We start from the raw sequence: 17,700 nt of genomic DNA, 5'->3' as shown, positions 1-17,700 counted from the left end.
CAGTAGGTAGGCAATGTGCAAAACTACATAATCACCTGACATCCATTTATCTTTTCACAAGACTGTAATGTCACTGCTATAGTACCTAAACATAAAGTTTGAATTCTTTCTTTAATTTGCTCTTTTTGTTTGGTAACGATAAGTAAATACATTGGAAAGGCCATTGTGTTGCTTGTACTTATTATGGCCGTCTTAACCTTCATTTTTACAAGAACTCGGTTTTTGTGGAATCTCAGGGAACTTGTATTCCGTGCGTTTGTAGTTTTAAATACATTTCACTTATTATAATGCGGGGAAGCAGACGGTGTCCCCGGACTAGGTGTGCGAGAGCGTTTTTCAGAGACCCAGGCGCATGCGCTTATGGGAATCCACGGTCGTCAGAAGCTAAGACCGCTGCGTTAGCAGAATTTACATGTCAGATCGAAACAGAAGGGGTATAGACTGGAAGCGATTAAGCGGGGTGGGGGAAGAGGGTTACGGAACTGAAGAGAGGGGGGATGTTATCTTGAAACAAGCGGACAAAATGAAAAAATAGAACATACAACCTTCCGGCGCCAGATGATGTGATTTGCACCGTATTGTTCCTCAATTTCATAAACTGCAGCAGTATTTCCTTCAAGGAGAGCACGAGGTAGTCGATACAAGGGGTTAGTCGTATTGTAAAAACTGACCTGGTTCCCCGCTGAGATGTAAGTCGGTAGCTACAAACAGGTGTACACCAATCCGGAGTGATGAACAGGACAACTGAAACGCAAGACTGTATTGCCAATGGGATCTATCTGGGTTATTCGCCTGGACTGAGGATTGACAATTTTTTCCTTCGCCCTCCCCTGGCCGGTGTGTGTAGATAATGGAGAGTTCTCATGGCTCCACCAGTGAAACCAAGCAGCAAAACCACCAGTTGGAAAAGAAACGGCTGAACAGAGCGCCTTCACCCGCGAGACCTTTCATTAAGGATATTCATTCCAGGTCTTCCAAACCGCCGGCAATAGCTCCAAAATCCCCTAAACTGACAAGCAAGCAGCAGCCGTCCGTAGGGCTCTTAGCCACTCAAAGCCGCCTCTCCAGACGCGCCGCTCCTGCAGCAAAAGACAAGACAGCCCCGTTAAAAAGTACCACTAAGCCTACGGTAACTAAAAAGGGAGTTAAGCTCACCCAACATGGTACTTCAGAACAGAAAGTCATCAGCAAGCAGGGCGATTCTAGCCAAAATATTACTAAAGGTAAAAAGGTTAAAATCTCCCATCTAGTTCATGGTTCGTTCGGCCATGGCTCCCCAATCCGTGTTCCAACGGGAGGCAGCCTCGGAAGGATCAGTCACACTGACAGCAGTTCGGATTTGTCAGACTGCCCCTCCGAGCCGCTGTCCGACGAGCAAAGGCTCGCTCAGGCGGCAAGCAGTGATGCCGAATCCGGCTCGGGCTCCGGTTCCAGCGACCGAGACCAGCAGGCGGTGGATAATCCATTGCCGGGAGCCTCATCTTCAGAGACGCCGGAAGGTGCTCACGTCTCGCCGCGTACAGGGGAACTGTGCACGGCATCATCCGGTGTGGCGAAGGAGCGATTGTCCCACGGGCTGCCTTTGCAAAAAAAGTGCATCACGGTGGAACTGACAGACAGATTAAAACTCGGTCTTAAATCAGAAAATCAAAAGGCGCCGTTACAGCACACACCAGAAAGCAGCAAGGAGTTAATTGAAGAGGATTTGCTAAGGGAAATTGAAGATCTCCGTTCAGAAAATGACTATCTCAAGGTAATTGAAATAAAGGGATAGTCCTTTACGTGGTTTTTCTGTCACATCGGGTGAATGGCTACAAACTATAGTATGGTGCTTGGCTATAGTGTAATAGTGACCACACATTTTCGCTCAGACAGCTTATCAGCCTTTTGATTATGAGCTTATTAATATTCACTTGCTTGCGCGTGTGCATACAGACAGTGAATGTAATTTGGTGTCTCACAACCAGTGAATCCTTGGTGTTTTCTTGCGCAGTGGGTTTTAGACAATTAAAATAAACAAATAAATAAATAACAGTCACTGTAATTTACTATGCTCGGATGCCCTTCAGGAATACAACCGTACCTAACCTTTTCATGATTAATTTTTCAATGTCCAATTTACTTTCATCGTTTTCTCTGACGCAATAACCTGTCACCTCTTCCAGTGCATAGCTATCCCTGTTTAGGTTTTGATAATGGTGCAACACGGACATGGCTTCAGTCATTTAGTTCAAAGCCACGCGACCAGACATACTCTTGCAGGTGCGAATGGAATTGAGATTTAGATAATATTCAGCTTCATAAGCGTTTGGAGCCACTATTTTCTGCAAAGTAAAGCACCACAATATATAACGTAACCAAATAAAAAGCTACGTATCTCACAGCACTTCAAACATTTAAACGTAATATGGCACAGTAGCCTACGTTGGATTTATTTGCGACCAGTAAGTGTGCATGCGCGTGTGTGCCTGTATGTAAAATTTCCATCGATATCACTAAAGCGCTCTGTACAGAGAAGATGAACGTCTTTCATGCCCTCATTATGAATAGCGGCTCCACACATCGCCTCTTCGACAGCTGGCACCACAGTACCTCCTTATGCAAACGGAGGCACAACGGGGTCATTTTGCCCTCAAGCAGGGCGCTGCAACACTAGAGACCTCTGTGTCGCCGTCGGACGACACCCCGAGTCAATCTGTGCGTCCCCTGCTCATCTATATCTCTTTAACAGGATGAGACTGTTTTCACTGCTTGCGTCGCCTATTGCAATCTGTCGGATATGTCTTTAACCAGAGTTATTATTGATGCTGGTACATTTATTATGGCAATCCCGCTTGAGGTGAGACAAAGAGCTTCCCTGTTCCCTTAATAACCCTGTGAATGGCTCGTATTTGAATTAAACTGATATGTGACTGCTTTGTGGCCAATTCTTGTATGTCGTGCAAAACTATTGCTCTTGTAGTCGGAGAATACACTACATATACAACTGCACCTACTCCAGGCAAAGATAAAACTGGCAGACTTTGCTAAGACAGCTCCCAGCGTGGAATGACTCTAGGCATGCAGACATGGGCATTAACTGAGCTCGAGGGACCTGCTGTTTTGTCTGTTCACTGGGCTGTGCCAGAGTGAAAGATGGCAAAAAACACTGCCCTTGCGACCCATAGTTTTCTCAAACAGTCCTTACACTAAATATGAATTTAGTGGGCTAAATCCAGCGTTTAATATCGTGGACAATTCAACTGGTGCAGGATGCAGCAGAATCACATTTTGTATTAGGCCAAAATGATTGTGCCACCTGCACTGTGAATGGCCCCTCGTGCGCTTTCAGTGAATGATCACATGAGAATGTCAAGAGACAGGCTTGCATGTCTGAACAATAACACACACTAATGTCAGCCTGTAGACTTACTCCTGTCAACAGCTTGTTCTGTTTTTTAATAAGACCCAAACTTTCTTGATGGGAAATAATCAGTGACCAGGGAGGAGTTACCCAGTGACAAAATAAACAGAAGGAATATTCAGTATCAGTCCTCTATAAATCTAATTCAGCTGAACCACAGCTGCCAATATTTATTTTGTAAAGAAACGTGATTGTTTGTGATATTGAGCAAAGCCATAATTCTCTCCACAGCTTCCCCCAGCAGAAATGAGACTTGTGTGTTTAGAGGAAATTTCACTTTATGGAAGGAAGCCAGCATCGCCTCACCATCTGTTCATAGCAGTGTCAGATTAGCCTGGTCTCTCAGCGTTTAATGTTACCAAGGGGATTCATCCATGTTTCACAGGGCTTTATAAAGGTGGAGGAAGAGAGGCATTACATTGCCTGCCTGTCAGCAGGACAGGTGGAAAACAAGGTGCCCAGTTATCCATAAAAAGGAAATTAGTTTTGGTTCAAGACAAAATATGAAAGCCTATTCTTATAACATCCCAAAATTTGTTTTCTTATCTACCATCACCTGCATAAACAGAATTTTGATCCCTCTGTCTGTCTGTCTTGGTTTTTGCAAAAGTAAATTAAATTCACAACCTTACCGCAGCATATAACAACGTAACTGTTATGAGCCTGACAAAGGATTTGCGCACACAGCCTGACCATAGGTTTACACAGATGGCATTGCAGGAATAAGGGTCACGGTGCAATAGTTTGGGGGACATTGGGTGGTAACTCTGTCTCTGTGTTCCATCTATCTACCTGTCTGTCCTGGTTAGGATGAGGTGGATGAGTTGCGGGCGGAGATGGAGGAGGTGCGGGACAGCTACCTGGAGGAGGAGGTGTACCAGGTGCAGGAGCTGCGGCGGGAGCTGGACAGAGCCAATAAGAACTGCCGAATTCTGCAGTACCGGCTGCGCAAGGCGGAGCAGAGGAGCCTCCGCGTGGCCCAAACCGGACGGGTGGACGGGGAACTGCTGCGGAACCTGGAGCAGGACCTGAAGGTGTGTGTGTGTGTGTGCGTGTGTGTGAATGTGCACGTGTGTGTGCATGGAAACTAACACATATTTCATGTAACAACAGCAAAGCCAGACAGTAGCTGAATTGTTGTTCCTTTTGAAAGGTCGCTCATGTTCAGTCAGTTGACGGACTAGCCTTTTGTAGGACTGCTGGAATGCAGCCGCATTAAGGAATGTGCTTGTGCCTGACTACAGGTGGCCAAGGACGTGTCGGTGCGTCTGCACAATGAGCTGGACAGCGTGGAGGACAAGCGCTCGCGAGCGGAGGATGAGAATGAGCTGCTGCGGCAGAAGATCATCGAGGTGGAGGTCTCCAAACAGGCCCTGCACAACGAGCTGGAGCGGGTCAGAGAGGTGAGCGGGCCGCACCCTTGCTGGGCGGAGCTCAGGTGTGCTCACCATCAGGTGACCATCGTAAAGCCCTGCCTGGGCACCTGCCATGGTGGGTAAACCTGATCACCTTCCCCAGCCTGAGCTGATGTTTGGGTCTCTATCACATTTACCCTTCCATTGCTTTAGGAGCAGATACGCTGCATTTATCTACAGGCTGGGTGCAGGTTTGGATCCCAGTTAGAATGTAGGATCAAAATCACTGCAGGTGTTTGGTTTGAATAAGAATTCGCACTCACTATTTCATGCTCACCAGCGATGTTATTACATGAGTTCCCATTGGTCTTAACCCCTTCTGTAGCACGTCCTTTTTGAACACAAAAATGACTATGGATTTTGTTCGCTGGATCCGTGCCACTATAAGGATACTGACTTTACTGTGATTCATGTCGTTTATGGATTTCCAAATGAAAAAATGGTGAGGACCCCCAAGCTTGTTTTGCCACCCCACGTTACAAAATAAGGAACCATTGTCCCTAAAACATTGGCTGTGTAGAGGAAAACCATGAGTTTTAACACTCTCAACGGTGTATCTTGACCAGATTGATTGAAAATTTCATTGTGAAAAAATGTAATGAATTAAAATAAAGCCATGGGCCAAGATAAAAATTTTAAAAAAGCACTAAACATACTTTGTCAAATGCGATGAATGGCTTTGGCAGAGTGTTGCCACGGTGTGGAAGACGAACCTCACTATGCCACCGTTGCGGAAATTGTGTTGTTTGTTATGTGGCTTGGGCTGCGGAAATTTAGTGTTATTGGCAGGGCTGTGTGGTGTCTGAATCTTGTCTTTTAAAGAGATGAAGAAAACTATTCTGGGTCAGTTTGGGCAGATTAAGCTAATGGGACATGATGGTATGCCAGGTAACTGTGGAACAGCCAGGGAATTGGGTCAGAGCAGTGTTAGACTGACCAGAAGTTCGAGGGCTCATCTTAGATCAAAGCAAATCCTCATCCTGGTTGGTTGCTGTGACTCCAAACTTGGCCCTGCTGGATAGATGTTCTGAGAGGCTAACACACATGCTAGCCTGTTTGCATTCCATATCTGCGGTTAAGTGCATGATGAGCCTTAGCTGCAGTTTGGATCCTACGGTTTCTATGTTAGAGACTTGTCAATAATTTGTATGGGGTGACTGTGAGGCCAAACTCCGTCATTGTCATTTGCGACCGGGGGAACCTTAGTCTTTGAGAACTCTGCTTTTGTACCTCAGGTTTGGCTGGGTTTCTTTGCACAATATGCCAGAGCGGAGGTGACTGCATCAACTATTAGACACCATTTATTTAACTGTAAATGCTTGAGTCATTGTTCCTGCTGTTAAAGGATTGTGACCCAAATAAATTCCAAATCCGTGAGCCAATAGGAGACCTGGACTAAAAGGATTGTCTCTGCCTTTCACATCCAGTCGACCTTTAAAAGTGGTGAATTAGTGGGGAGCGTTTCTCCGCCAGAGTCATACAAGTGAGGGCTCAGTCTTTGCAGCTCTATTCCGAGAAAGTGTTCGCGGGTGATCACACACCCCCACCCCCCGATGTATTCCAGAGTGACTTATGGTAAAGCATGGGTTTAAATCAGGAGGGACTAAGGGGAAAATACTGCATTTGTTATGGCAACTGAAAGTTATTCTGCTCCCCAGAGATTTGTGTCATTGAGCTGGTGTCACATGACTACACAGGTTGAGATTGTGATGTCTAACATCACTGATTGACACCCCAGATGCAGCATGCTCTTGTGCTCCACTCACTATGGTGTGTGTGTGTGTGTGTGTGTGTAGGGGGGGCAGGGGTGGGATAGGGGGGGACAGGACATTAATTTGTGGTGTCTGGGAACCAGCCCCAAGTAATTGGTTATTTTTCTTTCTGGAATGTAATTAAGTTGGAGGATGTTTGTAGCATGAGCATGTCTCTGCGAATAAAGCAGCCAGTGATCCCGGTCTATTTACGGTTGTCTAACTCCAGAGACAGCACAGCTTGCACTGACTCCGTGGACTTGTCAAGCGGGTTAGTAAATAATCTCTGTGCAGCCAGGCTGGCTCACAGAACTGATGTGGTGTCCAAGTGCACACTTTGGAGAGGCTTGCTGTATGTGGAGAGGCTTGCTGTATATGTGCACAATTTGAAGAGGCTTGTTGTTTAAGTGCACACTTTAGAGAGGCTTGTTGTTTAAGTGCACACTTTGGAGAGGCTTGCTGTATAAGGTCACACTTTGGAGAGGCTTGCCATGCAAGTGTGCACTTTGGAGAGGCTTGCTGTATAAGTGCACACTTTGGAGAGGCTTGCTGTCTAAGTGCACACTTTGGAGAGGCTTGCTGTATAAGTGCACACTTTGGAGAAGCTTGCTGTCTAAGCTCACACTTTGGAGAGGTTTGGTGTATAAGTGCACACTTTAGAGAGGCGTGCTGTCTAAGTTCACACTTTGGAGAGGCCTGCTGTACAAGTACACACTCTGGAGAGGCGTGCTCCAAGTACACACTTTGGAAATGCTTGCTGAAAAGTATACACTTTAGAGAGGCTTGTTGTTTAAGTGCACACTTTGGAGAGGCTTGCTGTATAAGTTCACACTTTGGAGAGGCTTGCCATGCAAGTGTGCACTTTGGAGAGGCTTGCTGTATAAGTGCACACTTTGGAGAGGCTTGCTGTCTAAGTGCACACTTTGGAGAGGCTTGCTGTATAAGTGCACACTTTGGAGAAGCTTGCTGTCTAAGCTCACACTTTGGAGAGGCTTGGTGTATAAGTGCACACTTTGGAGAAGCTTGCTGTCTAAGTTCACACTTTAGAGAGGCGTGCTGTCTAAGTTCACACTTTGGAGAGGCCTGCTGTACAAGTACACACTCTGGAGAGGCGTGCTCCAAGTACACACTTTGGAAATGCTTGCTGAAAAGTATACACTAGAGAGGCTTACTGAAAAGTGCAGACTAGGGAGGTTTGTTGTATAGGTGCACACTTTGGAGTGGGTGCCAGCGGCCCGTTCTTCCTCTCCTCTTACAGACTGATCTTCCTTTTTTACTCCGCAATCAACAGCCCTACTGTGTCCCACATCTGCAGAAGCCAGGCAACAGTAGCCAGGTTTTCACCTGTTACTACAGGGGCCTGCAGTGGATTGAAAGACTGGTAAACTGCGAGGTCCGTGGTATACACTGAGAGCCGATGCTAAGTTTGCCCTCCCTCTATTACATAGTGCAATTAGCTCTCTGCCAGCAGATGCTACTGGTCTTGTCCTGTGGGTTACAACTGCTTCACTCTGCTATAGCTCAAACTGCAGTGCATTCTCTTAGCTGGACTCACAGGCAGAGGGATGCTTTCACCGACAGAAGCTGAGGCCTTCTATTTTGAATTGCTTGCATGTGTTATTTGATATAGCTTTTTTTGTATCGCTGTATGCTCTTCATTCCTTTCGACTGAGCGGCGACTGGTGGAATGAAAAATGCATTGATTTAGATTGAAATAGAAATGGCTGAGAGGTCTCGCCCACGGAAGGTGTCTGGATGCTGTAGAGCAGTATCACAGCACTAGAACTTAATGGGAGCAGAACTCAGTGTCCCATGGCAGCTGAGGACGTAGAAGCGGTCTGTTTGGGGGGGGAGAGGTAGAATGAAGTGCATTCCCACTGCTTAGTTGTTTGAGCCGTTCGGTATTTTACCAGAGGCAGGTAAATGTCACTCAGTGCGCTAACCATCTTCAGGTAAAGAAGGAAGTCTTTACGCTCAAATGCTTTTGGAGCGCTGTTTCCATCCTGGGGCCTGCGGTGTGGGATTGTAGTCACTCTCGGCCTAGCATGATTCCTGCCAGGGCCAACAGCAGAAGGAGAGGGCACACGCTGCTGTTACGAAACTGCCTGGCACATTTCTTTGTTGGAATTTGGAAGAAGAGCAGGGAAAGGATATTTGTTTCCTGTCAGTCTGCGATATTGGTGGCAGCTGATAGCCGCTTTATTAACAGTTGGTTTCAGTAAAGAGAATCTATTTTGTTAGCTTATCAGCTGGCAATGACAGCTGCAGTTTTTAATTAGCTTGTATAATAATTCCACACAGACTATGGAACTAAATTATATTTGCACTTACATCATAATGTCTGGTCATAAATCAGTTGTATGATTTGTATGACATTGTTCACATCAAATCACATATTTGCTCCTCAAATATTGGTGTTATTGTTCTGTAGAGGGGACAGATTGAGATTACATGATGCAACATGGTTTTCAGTCTGCGTATTTGAGGCAGATATTGTGGCTGAATGGAGGAGCTGCTCAGGTTTATTAGGCTTTAGTTTTATTTTTATTTATTTTTCCCATACCACTTTGGAAAACCTGTTCATATTTGTGAGGTGGTGCACCCATCCTCTGTCCATTGACAAGGGAGAGTACACATGCTAGCAGCCACCACTTTTCACTCTGCAATCCACTGGCTCCGCTGAGCCATCGTCATTTTAGAATGCTCTTTATTGCTGTTTTAGTGTGCTCGTTATTGCTGTGTTAGCGTGTTCTTCATTGCTCTGTTAGCATGCTCTTCATACTTTGGTACCCCTTTTGGCACATTGTTACCCCTGGGGCACATTGTTATCCCTGGAGCGCATTCTTAACCCTGTGGCTCATTGTTATCCCTGGGGCACATGGGCATCCCTGGGGCACACTGCTACTCCTGAGCACATGGCTACTTTAGAATGGAGTCCTGGCAAGGTGAGCCACCAGGCTGCGCCCAGGTGTATTTTAGTTCTAAGCAATGGGTGCATGACTGTGTACAGCTACACTTTCATATGTTCACCAGGCTTTCATTTGTAGCTGTTGGTGTCTCCATCGGAAAGAAACAATTCTCTGTTCAACTGAATGACTCTAGCTGGCTGTAGGACTGGCTTGCGTCATCGACCGGAGGAGAAGCTCATTTCATCTTCAAATGCGTGATGCATAACAGGAAAAGTATTTTCTTAATTAATTAAAAATTCAAGTAGATAATTAGATCGCCGGAGGAAGAGGTGTTTCTCTCTCATCATCAGCTTGTGCTCTTCATTACCGCAGCCCCCCCCCCATGTGGGAAACGCAGGCGGATCCCAGGAATCTCATTGACCTAGTTAGCGTCTCCGCTCTGACTGCGCTGGCGGAGAGCGGGAGGGACGCGACGCGGCGCGGCTGCTGCGCGTGGTGCTGACTTCACTGCGGCTGCGCGTGGTGCTGACTTCACTGCGGCTGCGCTGTTCACCGTGGCTCAACGCTGCCGTATTTCGGCTTTAACATCGCCCCGGCTGCAGACATATCAGGCTTAGCGCACTCAGACCGGTGCACCTGTGAGCCTTAACAGCATGACATCAAACCTTAAAGGGGAAGTCTGGCCCTGCTGTGTCATAGTATATGGAATTGACCTGGGCTTCTAACCGGAAGCTTCTAGGTTTCATTCCCAGGTGAAGTACGCCTGTTGGTCCCTACAGGGGAAGACTTTTGAGTTTGAGATGCTGAGTAATTAATGATGTGTATTAATTAGCTTACACGTGTCTTTCACCAGATATGATTTTATTTTATTTTTAAACTGTTGAAATAATATTGGACTGAGGACAAGAGTTACTTTACGTCCGAATGGCTGAAATGAGGTTTGACCATGCTTATGGTCACAGAGTGGGGTAACTCTGTAACGGTAACTGTGTAAGTGCACCTGTCCACTCCCATTCTCCTGCCGACACAGAGCGTGTGTAATGCGTGTGTCATACGTGTGAAATCAGGCAATGTTTTTCACATGCTTAGGCTTGAATATTATCGTGATGCTTACATTTTTAAATCAGTTGAACTTGCACAAAGCAAAGAGAATCCCAGGGCTTTACTTTAAACAGAAAGAACTATCCAGCTAGAATGGACAGTTAGGAGGAGGAATTTAATCTGATCTAAAAAGACAGTGTTCGGCTATATTTGCAATGGGAGCTTTTAGCATTGAAAGTCTTACAAATCCTCTTAAAGGGCATCAGTGCTGTTTATCTACAGATATTAGTATTTACCTCACAGTTTAGCACTTAACATGTGCATGTAGCTAAGAAATTAATTTGTCGTTTTGTTCATTAAATGTAAATTGCTCTTAGTCGGGTGTACCAATCACACATCAGGAAAATGGGTTTGCACAAGACAGATATTATTCTTGAAGCGAGAAAATCAAATACAGTGAATGGTTTATTGGATTTTCAAAATGTGCACATCTAGCAGCCTTTAAGTTCAGCAATGAGGTGTCAAGTGGCAATCATTACCGTCAGTTGTGGGAAAGGGGGTAGGTGAGAGGCAGTGTACAGCGGGAGTAGCACTGATACTTGAATGCAAATTCAGAGGGTTCAGTTAAGTGCAGAAAAGCATTCTGGAAAGGTATGAACTGAGGGTGTTGAAACTAAACATTGGGTTTCAGGCGTTACACATTGTCTTTTTCAGGTGTTTCCAAGGCATTTATAGTTATGATCATGTTTGGAATTGTCACTGTTGCCCCAATAACCAGAGCCTCGTTGTCCAGACAACCTACTACTCCCAGGTAACCCCATCCTTCCAGTTGCTTGGTGTCTAAGCCTTAGTATCAAGCCCCTGAAGGTCTTAGTGGGGGGGATGGCTTTTAGAGCGGCTGAGACATCTGCTGCAGTAGCAGCAGCTTCCTGTCACATGACCTCCCACCTGCTTTGTGTCCCCTCAGAGTAGCTGCATAAGCACAGGTTATGTCACACGCAAGTAGGCCACCATCTGGACATCAGGAAATGTACTGAGGTGGGGGGGGGGGGGGGCTAGCAGGTGCTTAAATGTGTGGTTAATCAAAGCGTTACTCTTATGTTTGGAGTTATGACACATGCTGACCTGTTGGCTTCAGTGAATACTGGTGCAAGTAGGTATACACTATCAACCAATATCCTGTTGCGCTTCAGTGGGTTATATCAGGGCTGTATATAACTGGGACCCATGAAGACTACTTTCTCAGCAAACTGGAATAAACTGAATATATTCCCTTTTAAGATTTTCTTTTAGGGGAATTTTCTTTGCAGATGCGCTCTCTCTGTCTCTCTCTCTCTCACTCTCTCTTTCTCACTCTCTCACGTACACACACATTTACATTACATTACATTTATTTGGCAGACGCTTTTATCTAAAGCGACGTACAAAAACACATTACACACACATTATATTTATATACCATTAGATATAGAAGGATATTTTATCTTTCTCTGAGCCTACTAAACACAGAGGTGTGCACATATCCTCCCTCTCGCTCTAAAGGGAAGTGAGGTGCCTCCCAGGAGCAGCGTTAGCCTTGTCCCGCCCCGCTGTCCCGCCCTGCAGCCGCAGCTGCGGAGGAGAGGAGCCGTGGAGACAGAAATCCCACCTGCATCTCCATCTGTCTGCATTAGCAGCTTGTCTGTCTTCACGCTCCGCCTCGGGATGTCGCATCTGTCATCGCAGGCGAGGCGTCACAGGAGCGGCGCGTGTCGGGGTGGTTTGGGAAGTGGATTGGCAGCCTGGCGGTTGCTGGTTTGAAACTCGGACGGAGCACTGCAGCTGTGCCCTTGACCAAGGCACCTTATATGAATTGCTTCTATATATGCATGACAAGCTGTTTGAGGGTGGGGCTATGGTTCTTTCAGTGAGTCATATGCTACCTGTTTTTCACATCACAGTGCTTATCCTTAATTTTATTATAGAAAATCTTCCTGACAGCAGGAGGCTCAAATTTCCCGCTGTTCATGTATACTGAATGAAAAAATGCAAATTCAATTATGAATTTGAGGAATGAGATCATTTTCAATCAATTCAAGTTAATTCCCAGATAGGTTCACCCCCCGCCCCCCCCGCCCCCCCCGCCCCCCGCCCAAGGGTCTCAACATCTAATCAAAACTCCCAGTCGCTAATATCAAAACACAAGCCTGACTGCGGTATGTTAACAGTAAGCACTAGTATTTCTATACCATCACAACCTGCTGACCTCTCTCTGATTGCTCTGTCTCTCTAGACTGTTGCTCTCAATCTCTGGAATTGACAGGAAACTATTCGGCACATCAGCAGTGAAAATGTCAGTTCGCTAATCTTATCAAAATCTAATTGCACGCGTCAATGGGTGGACAGACAGGCAGGCATACAGTCAGTACTGTCAGGACAGAGGGATTTAATAAAGGGGTGCACTGAAGTGTAAAGGGGTGCACTGAAGTCTGGGGCGTGGCGATGATGCTGATGATGCGTCATGATCAGCATCATTGCTCATTTCTCTTCTACCTGTTATTCAACCTGTTAGACATGTTTGCTTAGTGCATGTGACAGACATAAAATATAGTTCCCACATCACTGGTCTTGACTCCTGAATAAGTTCATGTTACGTGCATAAGGGAACATAAATGTGTTAACCTATAGCAATATGAGCAATAGCACCATACCTGGCACTGGAGCAAGTGAACTGTGCTTTCCAAAAAGCAAAATACAAATCCTGAATACATACAGATTACACCCATAACAAGCCCTAAAAGCATGAACCCACAAAAATACCATGATAACCTGAATTAATACAAATAGATTTTTTCAGTGTGTTTGAGTGTACAGCAATGCAACAAGCAGAGAAAATGCATTAGTGGTCCTCTCCCTTGATTTATTATATATCACATTGTAAGATGTCCAAAATAACCTTTGCCATTTTACCAGCCATAAGTTGGGAAGCATCCCAGCCTCTGGGCTGAGAAGCTCTAAGTAAATTCTCTGTGTAATGAACAAGCTCATTATCTCTTGTTTTGGTCCTTTCGGTGTGTCCTTTCCTGTAAATAAGACTAAGCTATTTTAAGTTTTAAGCTGTTTTATAATTTTCTTGAATTGAGGCTTAAAATGAGGTACCCCACACTCATGTACCTGTGGTCTCTGGCTTTGTATTGTACACTAATACGGGATTCTAAAGTGCAAAACAGCAAATCTGACCTGGATTCCATCTCTGAGATTTAGGAGATTATAGTTATATTGTCAAAATGCTGTGCAAGTGATCATAAAGACATATGTTGACTATTTTCTTGTTTAGTTTTGATTAGATTTTTACATCTTCCTAATTGCGATGGCTTTTATGTCCCCTATGCGCATGCTTTTTCATTCAATTTAATTACTGTCATGAATCATTAATGGACTGGGATATTTATGGGTTGCACCCACAAGTCAAATGGGCTTGGGGATAATGGGTGCTTATGATAATGACTGAACCTGTGGGTCAAAGTCATACTGAAGCAATCCAGGCTCTTCCATTTCCCATGAAAAAAAAACAATCACATCTGTATGGAAAAAGCATGTATGAACCACCTATTTCGGGGATATTAAGTGTTTGTTCTTATTGAACACTTTCTATTTCACACACAAAACACAAAGCCACAACCCCTGTGGCTCTCATTCTGTTAGTTTCAGGATGCAACACACAAAGCTGCTGCACATAAAGAGTGTAGGTTGAGGATTATAGGAAAACACATCAATCACACACACAAGCCTGTGTTAAATGAACTTACACGTGACCTCTGAAGCCAATATGCCCTTTAAGACCGGCCTTTCTGGCCCGCCCAACATATCTTTTTCCTCTCGTGCTACCTAAGAAAATGTGCTTTGTTAGCCCGTGGGCTGTGTAAGGTGAAAGCTCATTACTGGACAGAGTGTCACTGTTGGGGAGAGAGGGCAGACTGTTAAAGCAATGGGCCTTCTCCGTGCCCTCCTTTGTGGTCGCAGCAGTGCTGCTGGGGGCTGGTTGAACCGCAAACCCACTTCCTGTCCCGTGGGAAACCTTAGGCAGCACTCTGCTTGAGTAGAAGTAGTAGATGCTGGGATTTCTGGCGTGACAGCCAGTGAACCGGGCCAGGATGGGAGTGGGAGTGGTTAGGATGACGGACATGGTTGGATCCAGTGCGGTGCGCTTGCACGGAGAGTGTGCGGTAAGCAGAACCGTCTCTGAGAACAGCTGAGCGCTTCCTGTGAATGCATTACCGGTGTCCCCTGAGATCAGCACCTGTGCCAGGCTACACTTTGTTCTCTGGATGAGCTTATGATTTTGACAGTGCTGTTTATTCATCTGCTGTCATATTGCTTAGTGGGTATTTCTATTGTAAGATATTTTCCTACAGATACCGCTTTCCAGGTCAAAGGTAAAAGATAGCGCTAGTCCTAAGTGCTTGGCACTCCTGCATCCTGCTATACCTCCTGTATGATTTCTGTATTAAAGATGGTTGCCTCAGAGTAATTACTGCCTTTGAAATAGAGCTACTGATTTTGCAATAGAGGTACTGATTTAGCAATATAGCTACTAGTTTTATAATGGAGTTACTGCTTCGGTAATAGAGCTGCTGCCAATACTGCCATATTGAGTCTGTGAGAACCCCTGGCTGATTGGCTGGTGTAAAACAAGGCTGTTATAAGTGCAGTCCTCACAGTACATAGTGCCCTCAAAATGCAGGTGATTACATATGGCCATATTACCTGTAAATAAAAGATGAGTTTAAAAAGGGAACAGTGGAAACTGATTAACAGCGCTGCATATGAATTAATCAGCCTCCTGACCCCCCAGCTTATGGCAGGGCTTTCTGCCTGCCTCACATAATCCATGGGCAATGCTTTCACACAGCCTCAGTATCAGACTCCCCCTTCTGCATGACACAGAGAAGAGAGAGAAAATATTCACAGGCCAAGCAGACGTAAGAAATGCTCTCCTTATCCAGTGAAGTTTGGGAATTTGGGAAATGTTTCATTTGGATCTTTTCATCTTGTCAGTGAGAGCATGGGCAGCAGAGAGCTGCTGTGTGGCGCTGGGATGGAGAAGTTCTGCTCTGTGCTCTCATGTAAAACAGTTCAATGCCAAGTGTATTTTCACACAAAATGAACTGGTTCAAAAGGCTTGTGATCAAGTGATCAAACCACAAGTGCTTCTATTTAGGAGTTTCTGTTAGAATCTCATGACCAGGCCCTTTGCAGCATGGTGAATGATGTTTTTTTCAGTCATAACTATGTCCGTGGGGTGATGTCATCATCCTGAATGCCCAAGGTCACACCAGACTCCTGTGTGGTAAAGCATATTTTTACTTGCAGAAATGGGTCGGGTTTTAACCACGCATCTTGTCAGAATGGGGTGGACATAAGCAGTGTGTCTCTGAGATACATCTTTGGAAGTGTTGTATAGCTGCAGTAAAGTCACAGTTTATTTCCACACAGGTTTTATGTACCATAAGTACCTCATCTCTGTATCTGACAGGGAGAGTTCCCCTGTGTGATTTTCTGCTAACACTTAGTTAACTGTCACATTTCACCAGTTGGACTGAATTAAGCATATTTACAGTGCATTTAGAGGATTAGGTGAATGCTGTTTTGCTTGTATGATAGTCCTGCTCCTCACTACCTAGTCCTATCATCATCACCACACACATGCACGCACACACATATTCACACACACACACACACACACACACATGCACAAGCACACACACACAAACACACACACACATTCATACCTCTCCACCTACACAATAACATGCCTTAGTACACACGAACGCACACCACGTCCAACTGTATTTCAGACCCACCCACGCCCACCATCCATGAGTAGGCAAAAACATTTGAAATGCTTGGTGCTAAATTCCCTTTTCAAAATGTGCACCAACACAAGCCAACAATCTCAAAACTCCCACAAATTAGTTTTTCTATCTGTCAGAATAACAATACAAGGCTGTGCACTCACCAATTCATTCTAAAATAAATTCTTGGTTTTCTGCGACAGTGATGTCATTCTCCAGTTTCTTTTCTTTCTTTCTGTGGTCTGAGGAAATCTGGTGGTTTTACTGTCTTACTTCCAGCACACAGATGCCAAAAACAGTGAAATGAAAATCCCTGTCCTCTCTCATTTCTGCCTGAAAACAACAAATTTAATTATATTCTTACGCACTGTTAATATCATCCACAGAAAGTTGTGTGTCAATAGTAGTGAATTGTATATTACCGTGTTTACGTTTGTAATTAAATTTCCATTAACATTGCCTTGCATTTCAGTTTGAGACCATATGCTCAGATTTTGCAAAGCTCATGATTATTTATCATTTGAATATGGGAAGAGCTTACTTAGCGCTGTAGATTAATGTTGGGAGATGAAGATAGCTGCAGGAATAAAGGTCGTATCGCATGCTGTGTGCATGGCTCTTTGATGCGGCTTTAATCGGATGCATTCAGTGTTGCATGATGCCATTTTGCAGATTAATTTTCATGCTATCGGCAGTCATTTCAACAAAAAGTGAGAATTTTCATGAAGAAATGCTTCTTCCATGACAAAGCACGCTATTGCTCAAACTGTCCTTGTGATTGGATTCCACACCCTTGACATTGTGATGAATCCTCAGCACTGTGTGTGTGTGTGTGTGTGTGTGTGAGCATGTGTGTGTGTGTGTGCTCAGACCCTAAACTGAAAAATCTCAGCTATAAAGTACAAAAAAAAAAACAGTTAACAGGCTTACATCCTTGTTAAAATTAAAATTCATTGTGTTGTTTGTATTAAAACCTAAATTGATTTGAGATATTCTGATTATTCTTGTGTGTTTTTGAGCTGTTCTAATATTGCATTAGTAGTCTAAATAAGTCTCTGCGGTGGATTTATCCGGCCTTTAGGGAACGGTCTGCTGCTCTGCAGCTGCTAATCCTGCGCTCTTCTGCTTTCTCGCAGGGCACCCTGCGCAGACGGGCCAGTCGGGAGATGTTCAAAGAGAAGAAGTCTGCGGCCCAGGTGAGCTCTTTACTTTACCGTCATAAAACAGCCAACAAACCGAGGTGCTTCGCAGTGGGTAAAGAGCAGAACTCATGAGCCCAAAGGCTGTGGGCTGGATTAACCGATAGGACGCTGCCCTTTAAATGGACATTGTGTGAAGCAAAAGTAA

General features: G+C 44.9%; 1 protein-coding gene across 6 annotated transcripts in view; it reads left to right on the top strand.

Annotated features, from left to right (window-relative positions):
* The first annotated feature begins 415 nt into the window (after positions 1–415).
* The window catches only part of LOC135260979 (microtubule cross-linking factor 1-like), a 38,129-nt gene continuing 20,844 nt past the window's right edge, over positions 416–17,700 (top strand). For all 6 annotated transcript variants that reach the window (XM_064346760.1, XM_064346761.1, XM_064346759.1 and 3 more), the window contains exons 1-4: positions 416–1,753; positions 4,213–4,437; positions 4,648–4,806; positions 17,490–17,549. In XM_064346760.1, the coding sequence (XP_064202830.1) occupies positions 851–1,753; positions 4,213–4,437; positions 4,648–4,806; positions 17,490–17,549 (1,347 nt within the window). In that variant the 5' untranslated portion in view covers positions 416–850. The remainder of the gene's footprint in view (positions 1,754–4,212; positions 4,438–4,647; positions 4,807–17,489; positions 17,550–17,700) is intronic.

Source organism: Anguilla rostrata, chromosome 8 (genome assembly GCF_018555375.3).
Source record: "Anguilla rostrata isolate EN2019 chromosome 8, ASM1855537v3, whole genome shotgun sequence".
Classification (NCBI taxonomy): Eukaryota; Metazoa; Chordata; class Actinopteri; order Anguilliformes; family Anguillidae; genus Anguilla; species Anguilla rostrata.
This window is presented reverse-complemented; position numbering and strand designations above follow the sequence as displayed.